General features: G+C 42.5%; 2 protein-coding genes across 3 annotated transcripts in view; one reads left to right on the top strand and one right to left on the bottom strand.

Annotated features, from left to right (window-relative positions):
- Window positions 1-3,100, top strand: part of RNF149 (ring finger protein 149) — a 32,679-nt gene extending 29,579 nt beyond the window's left edge. For both annotated transcript variants that reach the window (XM_054830374.1, XM_054830366.1), the window contains one exon: window positions 2,480-3,100. The gene's annotated coding sequence lies outside the window, so the exon portion shown is untranslated. The remainder of the gene's footprint in view (window positions 1-2,479) is intronic.
- Window positions 3,101-6,648: 3,548 nt separating this feature from the next.
- CNOT11 (CCR4-NOT transcription complex subunit 11) lies at window positions 6,649-19,868 on the bottom strand. The gene is made up of 7 exons (XM_054812917.1): window positions 19,412-19,868; window positions 18,501-18,665; window positions 14,642-14,794; window positions 13,867-14,069; window positions 12,347-12,549; window positions 9,566-9,662; window positions 6,649-7,005 (listed from the first exon to the last, which is right to left on the bottom strand). Exons 1-7 carry the CDS (start codon window positions 19,836-19,838, stop codon window positions 6,808-6,810), a joined length of 1,446 nt encoding a protein of 481 aa, XP_054668892.1. The 5' UTR covers window positions 19,839-19,868; the 3' UTR covers window positions 6,649-6,807.
- Window positions 19,869-20,098: the final 230 nt, after the last annotated feature.

Here is a 20,098-nt window from a genome sequence, read left to right as displayed (position 1 = left end):
TAGCACCTACTGTTACAACTCAGATCAATTACTCTTAGAGTAAACAGGTGTAGGTAGCTATAGGTAAATAGAGGTTCCCAGACTTTGCTGATCTGGACCTACTGTATTGGATCAAACTGGTATTTCTGGTTTCTAGCACTTTACCAAAAGTTTATACGCAGGTCAGAACTAGTGAGTCTTTCTCTGTTACGGATGTTTTTGCAGGATAGGTGCCTTGTGACTCCCTTACCTACCCTCTGGGGAATCTTTAATCTGCCTCCTTTGCTTAGGCTATGTCCTGCCTAATGCAGGAGCCCGTGCTGTATGTGTTGTGGGTTCCTTCTGCCCCCCCCACCCCCCGGCCCAATCTCTTTCTGTTCCTAGCCGTGCATTTTTCACAAAACGTGCAGAAACCTGTCCGAGACCTGTGTCTTTGTCAGATTTTGCTGAAATCAGGCAGAGGGTCTCTTACTTGGAGGTGTTCATGCGATATGATTATACAAAGCTAAAGCATGGTGCCCGCATGAGATGGACAGCCTCCCAATGGCGATGTTGAATAAATCAGTTGGGAAAAATACCTAGCCAGGAATAGTGCTAGTTTTGTTAGTATCGTGTTCATTGGTACAGCTTCATTAGGTCTGGTGGTACTGTTAGGGAGAAAATTTGTAGACTTCAAGTGATTTTAAAAAGGAGCTGTCAACGTGTCAAAATGGACTGGTGTTTAAAGTGAGACTAGAGGCCCTCTTCGTTCAGAAATCTTGGTTTATGAATAACAGTCTACAAATGCCAAATTGGAGAATAGATTTGATAGTAAATAACTGTTTAAACCACCTTCAGCTTTCAGACTTGATAGCAAGCAAAAATGAACTGTAGGCATTTCAGATCTAAATACATGTTAATAGTTTAATTACCTGCAGTACCAATTTAACTAGAGAATTTTGGTTTTCTTTTACTAATTACCCCTAGACTGGATTCTTATTTGGCTCTAAGCAATGCCAGAGGAGATTCTTTGCACGTACTACGGATGTTTGATTAGATAGCAGTAACTCCTTCCCCCTGTTCCTCACCCCTCCCCGAGTATGTGAATGTAGTGCAGTAACCTGGTGCCAGTAATTAGTGCTAGATTCTGGAGGTATGCCAGAGGAGATGTAGGGTAACTTAACTACAGTGAGAATGCTTTTAATCCATGCCGACTTAATAAATCGGGCACTGGTGTATTCCTGCCAAAGCTGGGCTGTTACACTTTGGGAATTGCAGTACTGTGCCAGGGTGTAACTGGCATGGAGAAACACCATTGCAACAACTTGGTCAAGTATGCAAAGACTTATTTTTTCCCCCCCATCACTTCTTGATTCCGGACTGGTCCTCCTGGTTTTCTGCCTGGCCTGCTAGGCTTTCTCTCAGACTAGCCAGTAGTAGTTGTACAGAGAGGAACCCAGCAAGTGTGTAGCAATGGTCGCCCCTGTTGTATGGATGTCTGAGGCAAAGGCAGTATCTACACTTGCAGATCTCGATGGGCGCAGTCAGAAGCGAAAGGTGTTTGGTTTACGTTACAGTGGCAACAGGTAAGATACAACAGGTTGGGTTGATAATTTAGCTGCCCCCTAAAAGCAGACTTCTCGTGTCCAGACAAGTTGAGACATGCAACTACTGCTAGCAATACTGACTGTACTTTGAAGTATATACCAGTAGGTTAAGAATGGCATTCTGAATTTGTGGAGTATTTTTTCAGTAGTTGCCACAATATGTAACAAAGATATGTTTTTATTACACATCAACATCCCAAGTGTTTGGTGAAACTGGGAGCTCTTGCTCAACAGAGCCTTTAGCACCCTGAATCAAGCAAGTAACAATATTGTGGTGATGGCTTAGGGGGTGGTTTGGGGTTTTTTGCTTGTTTTTTATATTTGGGGGGGAGGGGGGGTTGGTTGGGGGTTTTTTTGAGTGGAGAGGTTGCATGTGTAGTTTTCATTGGTTTGACTTTCAGCACTCTGCATTGAATGCAGTGTTTCTGTGCTGGATGAAAATGCTGAGATCAGTAAGAATGTACTGACTCTGCAGCTCTACAAAGAGGTGGAACTGAAACTTAGTAGAGGAGTCAGCTGGTGATACCTCCTCAGGTTAACCTGGAGGGAACGGAGTTCTTGGTGTTGGCTGCTGTGTGAATCAAATTGTGTTGGCAGCTTGACAAGAGTCTGTTCTCCTCTGTATGTCTCCTTACACCCACCAGGCTGCTGAGACTTAGCATGATGGCTTGGACCGATTTAATAGCTTGCTGTTAGAAGGAGAGAGAAAGTGGTCCTTCCTAGTTTCCTGTTCTCTCTATTTACATCGCTCTGTCTTGCATTCAGTTTAAGAGTATGTGATAAACTAATTCAGATTTAATTTTCTGCCACTTAAGCTATATATATTTTTTTAAAACCAAAATGGCTGTAAAAATTGTAACATGTCTTCTGTCCTTGAGACTGATCTTTACTAGATGTGTTTTTTTCTCTCATAGGTGATATGTGAAGATTTGGGAATTGGAATTGTAGATTAAACATGCACAAATTGAGCTGAAGGCTTTTGTTTTTGTTCAGTATGGGTCCTGATCTCTCTCCTCAGATATCCTGCTGTATTGCAAAACTTGATTTGAGAAAGTTTTAAAAGTAGAATGTCTCTATAATTGCATGTGTTTGTGTGAAGAATGCATTGCCTGGAAAATGTCCACTATACTTCCATTGGACCTCAAGCTACTTTTCACCATCTGAAACATGGTAATGATACTGCATTTTTAAATGAGCATATCCTTCTTAATTCAGAAGAGCAAAATAATTTGAGTTTCCATTGTTTTGTTAGTCTGAAGCTTAAGTCCAAAACTTCGAAGCCAGTTATTTCTACTACGAACATAACTGCAGAGAACCATTTGAACTCGCTAGTCTCTCAACAACTAGTCACAATTGACTGTCTCTTACGGTAACCTTGTACTCACTTGGTTGCGTTGTTTGGATTAAGCACTGGGCTATGTCTTTTCCATTGTGTATGTACAACTGTAAGAATGTCAAATTATGCATTGTTGTTGTAACTCCATGGCTAAAAGCTCAAATTCCGTAATAAATTATACAGACCGTTGAAAAAGCAACATCTGAGGAGTTTGAGGGTTTTGTTTTCTTTGCCACACTTATCTAAATGGATCTGAGACATTCAGTGCTAGCACAGCACAAAACATGCTTATCGTCATGCCGGGTGGCTATGGAGGGGTGGATCCTTTCAGCATCTTGTGGAGTGTTCCCCATGGAACCAATACCTGGGCAGGGTGGGTTAGCCTTGGCTGACTGCTAGATGTCCACCCAGCTCCTGTCACTGGACAGGGGGAGAAAATAAGATGGAAAAACTCGTGGGTCAAGATAAGAAATAGTTACCAGTTACCATCACAGATGAATATAAAACTAATTTATTGCCTTTTAAAAAGGCAATAGTAGGATAGTGAGAAACAAGGACAAAACTAAACCTACCCTTCTTTCTAGGCTCAACTTTGCTCCTGACTCTTCTACCTCTCCCTTCCCCCTGAGTGGTGGCAGGGGCTGGGGAAGGAAGGTTGCAGTCAGTCCCTGACATTTGGTCTCTGCTGCTCCTCAGCTCTGTGAGCTCCCTCCCAGGGGTTGCACTTCCTCAACAACTGCTCCAGCGTGGATCCTCTCCTTGGAGTACAGGCTGCTGTGGGGTTGTCACAGAGGTGCCACTAGCCTGGCTGAGGGGCTGAGCTGTGCCAGCTGGCCCTGGCTGGCTCTGGCATGGCTGCCCTGCAGCCCCCTGCTACCCCAGTCTTGCCCTGTAAACCCAATACAAATTTGGGAAAGCATGGCTCACCTTCCCTCCCAAACAAGCAAACAATGTAGAAGCATATAGCAAATTCAGTAACAAGTTTGAATGTTTTCATCAGTGCAAAGGGATCTGAAATCAATATATTATAAGAACTACCTATGATAAAATCATAAAACTTTCTTGATGATTTTTATAGCTACAGGACAAGTCCAGGGATTTGGGATTTACGTATGCCAGTACAACTCAAGCAAATACTATGAGGAGGCAGCAGAATAGCTAAGGCTTTTGCTGTACTATCATAGTAGCAACCTTTTTCTTTTTTTTTTTTTTTGCAAGGCTTAAATTATTTTAAAGTAATGCTGTAGATCATAAGGTAGATTGCAATGCCTTGAAGCAGCAGTAATCAGTTTTCTGATGGGAACCTATTTCTCATAAGCTGCAGTACTAAGTTCCAAACAAAAGCCTAAAATCTATATGAAATGGATTTTTTTAACCATGTTTTTGAAGAGGGGTACTACTACATAGAAGACAGTCAAATTGTACTTCAACTTTGGTAGGTGTAAAGCATTAAGGTATGAGTTTTGAGCACAAGCTCAGTGAACTGTTGCTGCTCACACTGATTTACAGCAAATGTCTTGGGTTTTAGAAAGAATGCCTAGAACTGGAACAGACCTTAAATAAATGCTACTTCAGTTGGCCTAATACATCTTAACTCTGGGCAGCTATACAAGTCTAACCCCTCATGACCACAGAGCACTTCTCACATGACTCCTTACCAAAAGATTATGCTGCAGGAGATGAGAGATCGATGGGATTTTCAATCCAAGCAATTTAGCAACTTAAATTACTTGGCAAGAAAAAAAAACCAAAAGACAGTCTTGACCTTGCGTTATTGATCTTATGCTTCATAAAAATTTGAGAAGCAGATGCAGATTTAAAACAGCTTTCATTTATCAAGCAGCATTAAATTAGAACTAGCTAGCTTTTCAAGTTATCTTCCTTTTCAGTCCCAGAGTTTAAATAACAGTAGCTATTCCACTATCAGCTTAAAATAATAGTTCAGCGGACTCCTTTCCCAGTTCCCCCAACACCTGGCATCTACCCCCTGAATGGAACCCTGACTATATGCATTAGAAGGAAGAGGCTGCTTAATGTTGGTAGTGTATTGGGTTTGTGTGGCAAGGTTGGGGGGGGGGGGGCTACAGGGGTGGCTTCTGTGAGAAGCTGCCAGAAGTTTCCCCTGTGTCTGATAGAGCCAATGCCAGCCGGCTCCAAGATGGATCCGTCGCTGGCCAAGGCTGAGCCCATCAGCGCCTCTGTGATACCATATTTAAGATGGAAAATAAAAACAACTTAGGGAGAGCTTTTGCAGCTGGAGAGAGGAGTGAGAAGATGTAAGAAACGCTGCAGACACCAAGGTCAGTGCAGATGGAGGGGCAGGAGGTGCTCCAGGTGCCAGAGCAGAGATCCCCCTGCAGCCCCTGGTGAAGGCCATGGTGAAGCAGGCTGTCCCCCTGCAGCCCATGGAGGAAGGATGAGGGGGTGTAGAGATTCCACCTGCAGCCCATGGAGGAAGGAGGAGGGGGTGTAGAGATTCCATCTGCAGCCCATGGAGGACCCCACGCTGGAGCAGGTGGAGGCACCTGAAGGAGGCTGTGGCCCCTTAGGAAGCCCACGCTGGAGCAAGCTCCTGGCAGGACCTGTGGACCCATGGAGAGAGGAGCCCACGCCAGGGCAGGTTTGCTGGCAGGACTTGTGACCCCGTGGGGGACCCCACGCTGGAGCAGTTTGCTCCTGAAGGTCTGCACCCCATGGGAGAGACCCACACTGGAGCAGTTCATGAAGGACTGCAGCCTGTGAGAGGGACCCCATGCTGGAACAGGGGAAGAGTAGAGGAGTCCTCCCCTTGAGGAGGAAGGAGCAGCAGAGACACTGTGTGATGAACTGACCATAACCCCCATTCCCCGTCCCCCTGTGCTGCTGCCAGGGAGGAGATTGAAAACCAGGAGTGAAGTTGAGCCCAGGAAGAAGGGAGGGGTGGGGGGAGGTGGTTTAAGACTTGGTTTTATTTCTCATTGCTCTACTCTGATTTGTTTGGTAATAAATTAGATTAATTTTTCTAAATCGAGTCTGTTTTGCCCGTGATGGTAATTGGTGATCTCTCCCTGTCCTTATCTTGACCCACAAGCGTTTCGTTATACCTTTTTCTCCCCTGTCCAGTTAAGGAGGGGGAGTGATAGAGCAGCTTTGGTGGGCACCTGGCCCTCAGCCAAGGTCAACCCACCACAGGTAGCTACAGAGCAACTGCCTGTGCAAGTTTTGAAGTGAGAAGAGGCTCATGACTTGGATTTCTGTGGAAGAAATGGGACCATCTTTCCTCAGTGAAACATTCTTACAAGCATGAAATAAAGAAGTGCAGTACTTCCACTACTGATGGTATGAGACCAGTATTCTGGAAAAATTCAGTGATCTTAGAAAGAAAGAGTACTGCTCTAAGCCTACAGCACCCAATACTCCATTTCTGCCATCTAAAGATAAGCCTTTAGCTTCTTCTAGCTTTTCCCTTACTGAAAACAGCATTCATTGTTAGAAGTTGTATCCAGCTTCCAGAGGGTCGTACACAGTAAAGAAAGGGCAAACAAGAAGTGAAGTTACATACCTTCATACAAGTTGACTGTAGTTATTGACAGACAGTTTTGGACACAAACACAGTGAGTGTCCCGTTAATACTTAAATTTGCTCTGCAATGGCAAGCGTCATTTACATTCTCGCTGGAACGAGAGCCTGTGGTTCAGGATACGCATATGACATACAGAGTTGTTTAACCCATCGTGAGAAATAGCATGTTTCACAAACTCAAGCATGTGTATCAGAAAAAACATTATTTATTGTTTAAATGCATAAAATGCTATTTATAATGCATTACATCATTAATCCAGTGATTTAAGTTTAAAATATACAAATAATTGGTACAGAATGCTGGCAGGTTTGGTTGGGGGTTTTTTTGCCAGTGACACAGTGGTTTTACTTTGATGTTTTTGTCTCCGATGGATTTTCCCCAGTGTCTAGTGTCTTCAGCAATCTGAAAAGGCCAGCTGCTTCTCGTATCCGACTGAACTCGATACAGAATGCTTGCACTTCTATAAACAAGTCCTGTACATTAATAATTTTGTTTCTGATTAAAGACTGAAGAAAGACACAAACAAGACGTACCAGGCGGTTCTGAAACACAAGAGATAAGTTTTTTTTAGTCCAAATACTTGCAACCAAGTCAGTTAAAGGACTGTTGACATTTAGCTTCAGCAGTAATCTTGTTCCCAAGCTCTGTATGTGTTGCCCCTACTCTTCCATCTTCCATCCTATTATGGTATTTAAAAAATGGACTCCTCTGCTTTCTAGTACTGTACTTCTGGATACAGGAGCTTTCTCAAGATTAATCCCATGCACAAATGAAGCACCAGATCTACCTATGCACCATACTTAATTTCTTTATTACGTCAGCTCCAAATAAAGTCAGAGAGAAGGGATCATAGCTAAAGATGATGTCATCGCTAGGATCTTGCTTAGTCTTATTTTCTACAATAACACCACAAAGAAAAAATGAACAAGCTTCACACCTCAAAATTCCCCAGCCACCACATGATTAAGGCACTCCAGATGGGAAGCGACAGCAACAGAACTGATCCCGAACATGCTTCGTGGGAAGCACTCTATTGCTGAATTAGCACATGACCCTCTTCCTCTGTCTGGGAAGGGAAGACAGTACCAGGGACACCTAATCCAAGAACATGCCTCACAGCTCAGGTCTGTGAGCTGTGATTTCCCTCCCGATCCAGTGAAAAGATGGAATCTAAGGGCTGCTCAGTTAACACCCTGCAGAGCACGCTGGGGGTTAGTGGAGACCTAGGAACTGGCACCTACAATTCGTTACGCACAGATCCAGTCACTAACCATCTGCTTTATACAGAACACATCCTTCCTCAAGGACAAAAGCAGCTCTTACTGTATCATCAAAGTGGCCTCATAGTTCACATTGTGAGAAAGAGCTGAACCCAAACATTTCTCTAAAAGCAACTACATACATAAAGGATGTTTATCAGACAGAACTGAGGGGACTTGATAAAGTGTCCAAAGTATTTCAGATTATTTTACACTGAAAATAAGCTATCAACTATTTTTGTAGGAACTGAGCTTACTACTGCAAAATTTGCTACCAAGAGAATTCAGAAACTGAACAAGTTATTTCCTTCACTGCAATCAAAAGGCATCATGTTTCTCTGCAACACAAATTAGTTACAAGAGTAACTTCAGTAATTGAGGAACATGAAACTCAGAACAGAAGTACAAATGCAAGATGCTGGCTGACTCCCAATCTCGAGGATCATGGCTCTTTTACTTACAGTGGGAGTATTTTTGTACCATGCTTTTCAAACAAAACATTTTGTGTCTCAGTTGCTGTGAGGCCTCGTACACATTATTAGCGTTAGATCTCACAACCTTTGCATGCTACTTGGTGATCAGTATGGGTTCCCTGACCCTCTGAACTTTTTTGTCCCGTGTGCCTGACACACGGCTGCTGTGTGCCCTCAGCAGCCCCTCTGAGTGTCCCACTCCCAGCTCTGCTGCTATTTTCCTGTTCTGCTACCAAATGTAATAGACACAGCTATTCAGCAGGTCCCAGATCAAGCCACCCATGTGTATCCGGCAGAGTCCCAAAGCAGAGAAGCATCAGCAGCCACCAAAAGATAACAAATGGTTAGCCATCATCTGGAAGGGTACTGAGAACAAGACAGAGGGGTTTTTGCTGCTATCTAAAAATCACATTGCACCCATATCCTGCGTACTGCACACAATTTTTGTCTCTGCAGCGTAAGGATATAATGGAGCTAGAGAAGGACACCAGAAGAAGCTTAAGGGGAAGGAATAGCTGCCTTGTTGCAAGAGACTAAAGAGGTTGCAATCCTTCACTACTGAGAGGGAAAATCTGAGGCAGGACTTGGTCAAGATTCACAAAGCCTTGGGTAAACCGAACATGGAACAGTTTTTCACCAATGACGTATCCAAGAAAACAAGTTCTACCAGGCACTTGGTGAAACCAACAGATAGGTTTAGGCTAGAAGGAGGTACCTCACACAGCATGTAAACAACCTTGCATGCCAAAGGTGTGGAGACCTCCCCAGGGGGTAAAGATCCTTGAAGTGGCTGCAACTCATATGCTGGTACTGAGGAAGTAGGACAGGCTTCGGAAGTGGAGAGTATGGTGTTAAGAAGACAGAAAACAGAAGTTTTTTAGGTCTTTGAGGAGATATGCAAGCTGTTGTAGGTCATGACTGAAGGGCAAGACTTCCACGTGAGTTTTGTTACATCGCCTCAAAGGTCTGGAAGTGGTGAACACAGTTGAGCAGAAAAGAAACTTGAAGCTTAAAACTAAGCAGAAGGCAAACAACTAACGCTGGGGGTGAAGAAAAGGCACACTGAGTGTCAGATAAACCTTTTGCATGTAAGGACCCGAGTCATGTAAAACTGCAGTTTTGCCAGGGAAAAGTGTATTATGTTTACAGCAAAACAGGGAACAGTAATTATCTGTGAAGTCTTGTAAAAAGGTGAAGAAACATCAGTTAAACACTGTAAAGAACTGCATAGTGTGTTAGGGGAAAAAAAAAAAAAGCCTTTTAAATAAAGAAGCAGTAAGACTGCTATCAGCCTTATAAAGTCTCAGCACATACTACACAGAGCAATATATATGGGACCCTTTTCCTAATCAATTTACTAAAATACTCACCTGCATATATTTGTCTTTAATCTGTTCACAGGTGGAGATACAATTGGAGATATAAAGATGAATAAATTCAGGCGGGAGATCAACTGCAGTAGTAAGCCTGTTCAAATGAAAAACATCCAGTGGTTTATGAAGCCATAAATCTAGTGATTCCATTGCAAAACAGATGAGTTAGACCTGTGATTATTAGTTTATTCCCAGTCATGTCATACAGAGCTGATTTCTGACAGCTTCCACAGACATATTTCTAATCACTTAAATTTCTTCATTAAAAGTCCAAAACTAACTTTGACACAGTACAGAAGCTGAGTTAGATTGGTTTCTAGTATACTTGACACACCTACAAACAGTTGCTGTATATTAAACAAATGAGTCGATGATACTAGTTTGCAATTTATGATGAAGTTCTCAAGCTGTCTGAGTACCAATATTCTTCTGCAATAAACACTGCAATACAATTTTGCTTATTCATATTTGAATTTCAGGTACTGAATCCAGATGCTGAACTCCTTCCTTAGGTATACAACTAGAATAACTCTGTTACTGCAAAAAGATCATTTTCCTTTGTTCCTTCAGATCCAAATTTTAGTCATAGGAACCGAAACACTATGAATATCTGGAGCTTAAATACAAGAGACCCTGACTAGATGGAAATGTTAACTAGAGATTAATGATGCACAATAATCTCAGAAGCTTCTTACTACAAAAGAATTGGAGAACTATTGCATCAAAGAATGGTATTAGTGTATTTTTAAGGGTTAACAGCACAGCACATCTATTTGTGGTTTAACAATACTGATTACTAAAGCATTTGAGCTGCCACTGGTTCTTAACTGAAAAAGCAATACAGCTCTCAAGATAACAACATACACTACATGTACAACTGCCATAAACTTACAACAGAATTTGACCAAAGTAACTCCGATCAGTCGTATCTCAAGTGGTGAAAGGGAGGGCAATAGGCTAAATGGTGCATGTTTTAGACATTTCAGTTTCAAGTTTTTGTCTCATTTCACTTAAAAATCAGTGTCTCCCTGTTTGCACCGAGACTGTCATTTTGCAGTTTGAGAAAAGTTGCTCCTGTGGTAGTTAGGCTGTGGGAGAAGCAGCATGCCTGACTGGTGGCGTAGCTATCCCGGACAGGAGTTAAAGCTCTTTTCTTACCACTGTTCCTCCCTGTTGTCATCATTTGCCCAACTTCAGGGCAGTAACTGCTGTCAGTCTGCACCAGTAGGGAGGGATTCATTTCAGAAACACTTCTTTCCTCAAACAATATTTAAGGCACAGTTCAACTCTGCTGCAAAGAGACTGCTGACCAAGGCAGACTTGGTAGTTCACATTCAGCAATGGCCGAGAAATGGAAGAAAGCAAGCGGGAGAGATGTACTTTTGTAGTTTGTGGGGATTAGCTGCCTGAGAAGTTTTTGCATTGAAGGAGCTAGAAGTCTGTTAAGAAAATGGGTTATACCTCTACGCAGAAGTTATTCCCAATGAAGATAGGGCATGAACGTAAAGCAGGATGGCTATTTAATGATGCGACCTTTTGTTCACTTGAGTCCCATCAAGAATGCAAGTTATGTTTAAGCAGATTAGCTGTGTAACGTTAACTTTTTGTGGAGGATTCTCACAATAAATGCCCTTTGTCCCACTCTAGGCTTCTATCTTCCACGCAAGCATACTTCAAGAAGGATCAAAAGTAACATTCCCAGATGTCCTAATAAAACACAACTGCCACCTCAGCTGGATTACAGTGACAGACACCCTTAAGTGATAACCCTTTTAAGCACTGTTTTGAGCTGAACATATCAAACAGCTTGATAAAATTATTTTCTAGTAATTACCAACTCCAGTTGAAGTTACCCACAACACAATAGGTACTTCCCCATTCTTTTCAAAGTAGAAACATTTTGCTGATATTAAAGAGGAACACAGTGTTTTCTGTGAATAAACCTCTCCATTCTTGGAGCAGGGACTGAAAGATTAACTAGCATAGCACCTGAGAAAGAAATGTGCTTTTTACTATACCTAATATGGTAAAATATGGTAAGTTAAAATTATTAATATAATTTATATTAATTTTAATAAAGAAAAATATTTAATTATCTAAAATCATAAATAATTAATACAAAAAGATATATATATTTCTCCACCATCACAACTTCCTGCTGGGAAATTTTTGGGTTTTCTCCTGTTAAGCAGTTTTGCTGCCACTAGTAGGAAGCTGTTAACATTACAGTAATATTTTAAAATAGCACTGCTATAAAAAAGAACATAAAAGTTGGCAGCTTTCTCTGAACTTAGCACTGAAGATGTTTGAGAGGTTCAATTCTTTATTACCAACTTTACAACCTTCATCTGGACTAAAATAAGAGGGTTTTTTCTTTAACTACAGGCACCACTAATAAGGAACTACATGAAAAGCAAGTAAAGCCTTTATAAAAGAAACAGTCCAGTAGTCATGGAAAGCTACAAATTCATAATGCTCTCTTCCTCTGCAGGATTAATCAGAGCACACTAACTTTAAGTCTTAATAATAACAGTGAGTGAAAAAAAAAAACCAAAACCACACAAACAGCATAGAGAAATTGTGCAGGGAATGACAGTTTAATACTCTTTCCCTTCACTGAAATCTGACTAGTCATTTCTTCAATTCCTGTTACTTTTGGTAGTCTTTGGCATGTATCCAAATACAGCCCTGTGGCCAGCCTCTCAATCACTTAAACACTGTTCAGTTATTTATTTTACACACTCAAGGAAACCTTCTTAGACTTGAGATAGTACTCACCGATTTACGACTTCCATTGAATGTAAGGACATGTCCATGTTGACCAAGACCGAAAAATACTCTGTTATCTGACTAGACTGCATCAGTTTCAGCAACATTTCTATAGCTACTAAAGGATTGTTTTCAACCAGGTCTGGCAATTTGGCAGGAGTGAGACCAATATGGTAAACAAGCTTGGGGTCTTTCTCCAGTTCTCCAAGGAGCTGTAAAGAAAAGAAAAACATCCTGAGTCTTTTTTTTTTAACTATTCACATTACTGCTTGAAGAAACTGCTGTAACACATCTAAGCTACAGGAGAATGATGACTAACCCTTTAGATTTAGACATATCTACTGAAAGACACTAGAGGTATACTTTAAGAATTATACGTAAAGGCAGCTGTGCCCATAAAACCTTTAATAAGGCATTTAGTAGTCTTTCATCAAGGGGTGGCAAGGGAGGGAGGGGGAAAAAATATGAAAATTTCAGCCTTATTTAGTTTCCTGTCCAGCAGAAATAAACCTCAATTTCAAGTTCACTGTTGTTGCAAAAATTCTATGAATAAAGGCTATTTTATAGTGCTAGCATAATGATTATCAAAAAAGACCACTGAAATAAGGGGTAATACTATCAAATTGAAGGAAAAACACCCCTGGTGTTGGCATTTCTGAAATAATTACTTATCAAAAGGTTCCACAGAATCACAAACAGCTTTAAGAAGATTTTTCCATGCAGAAAAATATTGGTGCCACTTATTGATCAACTGTAACTATGTCCAGTCAGTGCTAGGAAGTTTAAAGATTTCTTCCTTATTCATACAAGCCCAAGTCAAAACTCTTGGGTTTTTACAATTTAAAATACTTGGAGTTTCCTGTATCTAAACACAGATCAATTCATAGAATCATAGAATGGTTTGGGTTGGAAGGGACCTTAAAGATCACCTAGTTCCAACCCCCCTGCCATGGGCAGGGACACCCTCCACTAGACCAGGTTGCCCAAAGCCCCATCCAACCTGGCCTTGAGCACGTCCAGGGAGGGGGCATCCACAGCTTCTCTGGGCAACCTGTTCCAGTGCCTCACCACCCTCACAGTGAAGAATTTCTTCCTAATATCTAATCTAAATCGACCCTCCTTCAGCTTAAACCCATTACCCCTTGTCCTGTCACTACACTCCCTCATAAACAGTCCCTCTCCCGCTTTCCTGTAGGCCCCTTGAGGTACTGGAAGGCCGCAATTAGATCTCCCCGGAGCCTTCTCTTCTCCAGGCTGAACAACCCCAACTCTCTCAGCCTGTCCTCACAGGAGAGGTGCTCCAGCCCTCTGATCAGCTTCATGGCCCTCCTCTGGACTCGCTCCAACAGCTCCATGTCTCTCCTGTACTGGGGCCCCCAGAGCTGGACACAGTACTCCAGGTGGGGTCTCACAAGAGTGGAGTAGAGGGGCAGGATCACCTCCCTCAACCTGCTGGTCACAATTAAAGTGATCCAAGCTTTCTAAAATACATGTTAATAGCTTGTTAGAAAATCATTTTAGATAGTTACCTGTGTTTGCTGTGGGGAAGTCAAAGGACTTTTAAAAGCTTTTGCCATGATTCTTTTTATCTCAACTCCAGTGCTGTTCTTAACACACATTGACTTATCCCACTGAATTGTGTGATCCGGCTCTATTGGATTTAACCATGCCAATTCATCCTCACATATATGGAGCGGAGGTGGTGGTCGAATAAACTCTGGTCGAAAGTGACCTAAAAAGGCAACAATGTGAAATGTTTTTTAAGCTTCAGCTATTCATTTTTTTTATCAGTACAAAAAGAAAAACCCCGAAGCCCCCATTTCTTTAAGCTATTATAACACTGAGAACATTATGATCTTATTTGCCTCTCAGACAAACATTATTCCTGATTTTTGGTGATGATGTTACATCAGTCTGTTTTTCCTCTTGATTCATATTGCTAAGTTATTGATTCTACCATTGGCTTTTTTCCTTCCACAGTAACTGCTTCCTTGGAAGGTGTTAGCAGTCAATGCAGATCTTAGTGTAGGGGACAAAGATCTGAGGGGCATCAGCCCCAGTGTTTTAGCCAACAGGTGACACGGGTCACAGCTTGAAGACAGACTCCAGATTTTTAAAAGCCTGGAAATGTGAACACCATGGAGTCTGATCTGGAGACAGCCTGACACAGTTTTGTACTGTTTTGTTCATCTTCCTTCCCATTTCATACCTCAAAAATACTTCTGAATTACATTTCATCTGGAGAAGTATAACAACATAGCATGCCATGAGTTAACAGAAACAAAGATGTGAAAATGCACATACTTTCTATAGGAGGTTTTGGTCCACTCACTAAGGCTTCCGTGATCTGGGAGGCAACCGAGCTGTCAAAACCGGAGTTGGAAGAATCTGGGTCAGGATCACTGAGAATGCTGGGGAAGCTGGCCTTGCTCTGTGTTGGCAACTCAGACTGACGTTCTGAAAGAATAATATTAAAGCATAAAATTGAAACAGACATGCCTGGAATACTAAAAGTAGTGAGAAACAATCAGCTTTAGAGAAGAGCTAGCTAAAAAAAAGAAAAAGATACCATCAACATGAAATTTAATACTGGTGTCAGGCGGCTAGTACTCAGAGTGCCAGCTGACAGGCAAGGGACAGACGCATGCAGCAATGACAGAGAAGAAACAGAAATGAATCTGAAACATAGTCTTGACTTTAGAAAAGGTAAATAGCTGATGTAATCTGCATCTAAAAGCACATTAGTAGATTCACGTGGTACTTCTGAAAGAGTTCACGTGCTTATCTAGTTTTGCAATCACTTCTTCTCAGAGCAGGGAAGTGAAAAATCTATACAGATGCATTTACAGACTCCACAACAATAATGGTCATACTAGACCTGAAGTCAGCTATTCAGATTTATCCAACACATTTCAGCAGCACTGCATAAGCTGCTTTTGCATTCGCTGTCAAGCTACAGCAAGCGCTTGTGTGGAAAAAGATGGGAGTTTAATTGTTACGTGATTCTACATACATCGTCATCAAAGCAAATCTGACAGGAGATGAAAGTGTGCCTTTAAAGGCCAAATTACAGAACATAAACAAGTTACATAAAAAAAAATATTAAATTTAGTATTACAACTGACGACTTGAAGAAACTGGCCAAGAATAAACTATGGGGCTCAATACTTGCATTGTCAGATTTTTAGTGGTTCTTCTGTCACAATCTATCGCTCTTCTGTATCTGAAAATTTAATGTCTGATCTTCTATATTCTCTGTATTATTTTTGAGAGATGTTTTCCATTGCTTTGCCAAAAAAAAAAAAAAAACCCCAAATAAACCCCAACAGAGAAAAACCACTACAGAACACCACCTTACACTCCTTCCCTCCCCAGCGAACATTAAGCAGCAGATTAAGCCTAAAGTAATCTGACATCCAAAACTGTTGGTACCACACAAGGAATCCTTTGAAAGAGTTCCACGTGCAAGTAAACACCACTCCTTTTCCTGACTAATTTAGTGCTGTCACACTGTCCCCACCACTTCTAAGCAAAGCGTGCTTGCTCCTTCTCATGCAGCCACGTGACCCTTCCCAACTCCAACCAAGTCCATGAGAGATGCTGAAACTGAGTGACAAAAGGATCATCAAAACAGAGCAGCGCCCATCGCTAATTTCTTTTTTGGCTTTCTGTCCTCTATCCAATTATTTCAGATCATGCAAATATTTGCATATATGCTCAGTGCAGCAGCACAGCAGGGTATGTTTTTCTGTTAAAGGCAAGAACTAGCATACTTTTCAATTATTAAAAAAAATTTTAAAGTCAAAGTCCAAATGAGCTGGTTTATAAAACAGGTCTTCTACTTTATAAACTGTTTCAAACTCTGGCTTGCGAGTAATTTCATTTAGCCACTGTACAGAAGGGTTGATTTAACAAATAAAGTTCTAGGGAAAAAAAAAGTTAGGTGTCTTTGTTCAGTCTTTTCATTTATAGCCTAGAACTTAAATCCATCAGTCGGTAAAGTAGGTCACTGATTTGTTGGTATCCTCATAATCTCAAATGAACAATGATGCTTAATTAGAAATATAAGAGTTTAAGATACAGTCTTTCAATTCACTGGTTTTAGAAGCCTCCATGAGCCCTTAGTTATACGCATTGAAGCTCAAAAGCTCACCCTCACTGCTTCAAGAATTAGGGCTGGATCAACAGTTTCAGGTAAGCAGAAGCAAGAATTAGAACACTGATTTAACATGAAAGAATATAGCACCTTGAACTCAGACATTTAAATTTAAAAAATAATCTGGAAACAATCTCTTAGGTTCCTATATGGAGCTATGTTTTTTTTTTTTTCTTTTTACAGGTAAAAAGAAACTTTGATTCTTAAAGGAAAGCTCTATGATGTATTACAAACTTAACTTTAATATAGGTCAATTACTTTTAGATCAAATAAAGGTTAGCAGACAGTTACAAGCACTGTGGCAGAAACTCCATCCCTGCAACCAGGAGAAAGTGACATTTTTGATATGTTAACACCAGATCAACCAAACCAAATTACAGGGAGAAACCGACGCTTGAGTGAACATTCTGCAGACCAAAAGGAGAAGAGAACAAAGCAACTCATTCCCAAGATGCTCTATTCCAACATTCTACTTTTTTTTGGGGGAGGGAGGAAACCCTAAAAAAAAAAAAAGAAAAATCTAAACTAGAAAACCCACCACACAGGTGCAAGTATGTGCAAAGCAGACATTTATTCTGGGGAGCTACAGCAAGAAGCCTGAGAAAGACAGCATGAAGCTTTTTCAGATGCAGCTTTTGTTACCTAACTCCTACAACTGCTTGTAAGCAATTAATTATGCATGTTTACTGTATTACGTAAATGATGATACAAGCACATCTTAAAGGGCTTAATTTTGCAAAGCCCCATTAATGACTTTGTACTGTACTTTAAGCCATCAGCATCTTCTATTTTAAAAAAGGACAAATTAAAATGCATGGCGTAGAGTACCCATCCATACAACTAGTTTTGAGGTTCTCTACGTTTCATTTTTTATGAGAACAAAATGTTTCCAAAAGCAAACATAGTACCAAGGGGAAAACAAATAAAAACAAATAAAAAAAAAATCTAGGCTTCTTTAAGGTATCACATATGCCTTATGCTAAAAATCACAATTTACCTGAAGTTTCACAAAATCTGAATTCACAAAAGCATTCTAGAAAAAACTGACAAGATGAACAGAAGAAGAACCAGAAGGGTTTGTTTCCCCCTTGAAGGTATGTTAGGGTATGCAATTTGCATTTTCAAAAGATTCCACACTCTGGAAATAGTAGCTGAGGAGGACACCAGAGGACGTTTGTACACTGAACAAGTAGATGACAGATTCTACAGAAAAACCTATGATATCAAGATACAACTGCGGGATGGAGAAGCCTAGTTAGTGCCTGACCTCTGAGCAGTAAAACACACTGTATGGATAAAGTGGGATGGTCAGTTTTCAAGCGAGTAGGTCCATTTGCATGTGCCTAGGAAAAAAACACTGTTTTTTGCTCTCAAAACTGGCTCCTTGTTCCAAACAATATTTTCTATTTCAGATTAGCTCCAGATGTGACTCATCAGTCAACGTGATCAGAACAATCATGTTCCTGCTCCTTTTCTGCTGTCAAAGGATAAGCATCACATTGCTTTTCTTTTCAACCCAGTAAAAGTAGGCCACCTTCCCACTCGAGCTAATGCTGTAAGATCTGACTTCATTTTATAAAACTGAAGATATAATTGTAGTAGTCAATTTGCCAGGTGCAGCTGAAGTACCGGTACGTGACAGCGTGACAGTTATGCTGTGTTCTCTCATACTAGAAATACTGCAAAAAAATGAAAAAGGGATAAACCTATAGCAAAAAAACACGAAAGCTTTAGGTGGAAAATCTTCCTATACTTGCAAAACGTTCTCATGTTTAAGGCAGTGACATATATGCTTAAAAAGCTGCTTGTTAAGTAGGATAAAACAGTTAAGACATAATCTCTGCTTGAATTCTCTCTATATGCTTGAACATGGGCTTGAAGACCCTAAAGCATAGTTCAATTGTTTTCATATTTAGGACAAACAAGAGTGTTTCTCAAGTAACTCAGAGTCAAATTCCAAATAGCATTTCCATTCATAATTGAACCACAGCTGGAATTCTTCCTTACCTGCTAATGCCAGCTGAAGCCCACTTATATCCACCGACTGGGCCATGTTCCCCACGTCCATCGAAGCAATCTGCCGAGGAGTCTTCTTGAACAGTTCTCTAGGGGGGGCCAACATCAGTTGAGAAAGAAAGAATTTTTCTGGAGGAGTTATGGGGGGTAAGAAGCCTGTAGAGACAATGAAAAACAATCCTTGATTTGTAAGGCAGTAGCATTAATAGTTTTCCTGTGTTTCACATAGAACAGCAAAAATAAAATGCAAACTGATGTATTATTTATGGCAAGATCAGCCCAACTGAAGAGTTTTTGCGAGTACATACAAAACTGCTACCAACTCAGTTCCTACAGTGATGTAAAATACAGCGTTATACTGATCAGTAGCACGCATCTCAACATGCAACATTTGACGTTCAGTCAGTCTTAGTGGTTTCTTTACGTGCTTTCTAATTTAGACAACTAGTGAGCTATTAAATATGACCAGACATTGCTATTCATACTGTAAATTATAAAGGTAACTTTTATTTTTTTTTAGAACCTGATTTACCCATTGCTGTCACGCTTGCATTTACTTTAGTGAGAAAAAGCGTTTCATGGATTTCTCTCACAGCTTTAAAGCTGTCAAAAGCCTCCTATTACCTCCAGGTTTTGGTAAGGGCTTTCTCCCAAAACTCCCGTGTTACGGTCCAACCAGGTCACCTATCTGACATCCAGCCTAGAGCCGCTCGCCATGAAAAATCCCCACCGCCTTTTCCAAAGCCGTTATGTGCAAATCCACCGAGATCGGGCAGCGGTAACGAAGCCGCGCTGCCGAGCGGTGCCTCCGCCGGGTCCTCCCCCACCGGGAGCCGCGGGGAGGCCTCCTCTGCGCCGCCCCCCCCGCCTCCCCCCCGCCCTTCGGCGGCAGCGGGACGCACCTGAGAGCGGCGTGCGCTCCCCCTCGTCGCCGCCGCGCTCGGGCGCGGGGTTGAGGAGGTGGGCGAAGACGGCGGCGAAGGGGTTGGCGGCGAGGGGCTCGGTGCGGTACATCTCCCAGAGGAGGTAGAGGGCGGTGAGGCGCTGCGCGGGGCTGGGCAGCAGGTCGGGCTGCTGCAGCAGAAGGACGAGGACGGAGCCCAGGCGGAAGTGCTCGGCCTTGCCGAAGTAGTGGTGGAAGGCGCTGGAGAGGCCCTCGAAGGTGCTGCCGCCCGCCTCCTCCGACACGATGCTCAGGAGGCTCGACAGCTCCTTCGGCGACAGGCTCATCCTGCCGCCCGCCGGCCCGACGCCCGCCGCGCCGCCCGCCTCGCCCGCCTCCGCTCCCACCTGCGTGCCGGGCGCCGGGCTCCCCCCGCCCCCGGGCATCCGCCCCCGCCCGCCGCCGCCCGCTCCGGCTCGGCCCGGCCCCGCCGCTCCCCGCTGCCGTAACGCCTCGCGCGCGCTGTCGCGCCGGCTCCGCTTTACGGCGCGGCCGTAAGGCGCCGGGGCGTTCCGGCTCGGCGCCAGGGCGACGAGGAGGCGCGCACGCGATTGGCCGCGCGGCGGGGAGCCTCGGCCCGGCCCGCGCCCCCGCCTCGCGTAGCGGGATTGGCCCGAGCCCTCCGGCGGGGGCGGGGCGGGCGCGG

The sequence above is a fragment of the Grus americana genome, chromosome 1 (genome assembly GCF_028858705.1).
Source record: "Grus americana isolate bGruAme1 chromosome 1, bGruAme1.mat, whole genome shotgun sequence".
NCBI classification, from domain to species: domain Eukaryota; kingdom Metazoa; phylum Chordata; class Aves; order Gruiformes; family Gruidae; genus Grus; species Grus americana.
Note: the sequence above shows the minus strand (reverse complement) of the source record. Positions and strands in the feature narration are given on the sequence as shown.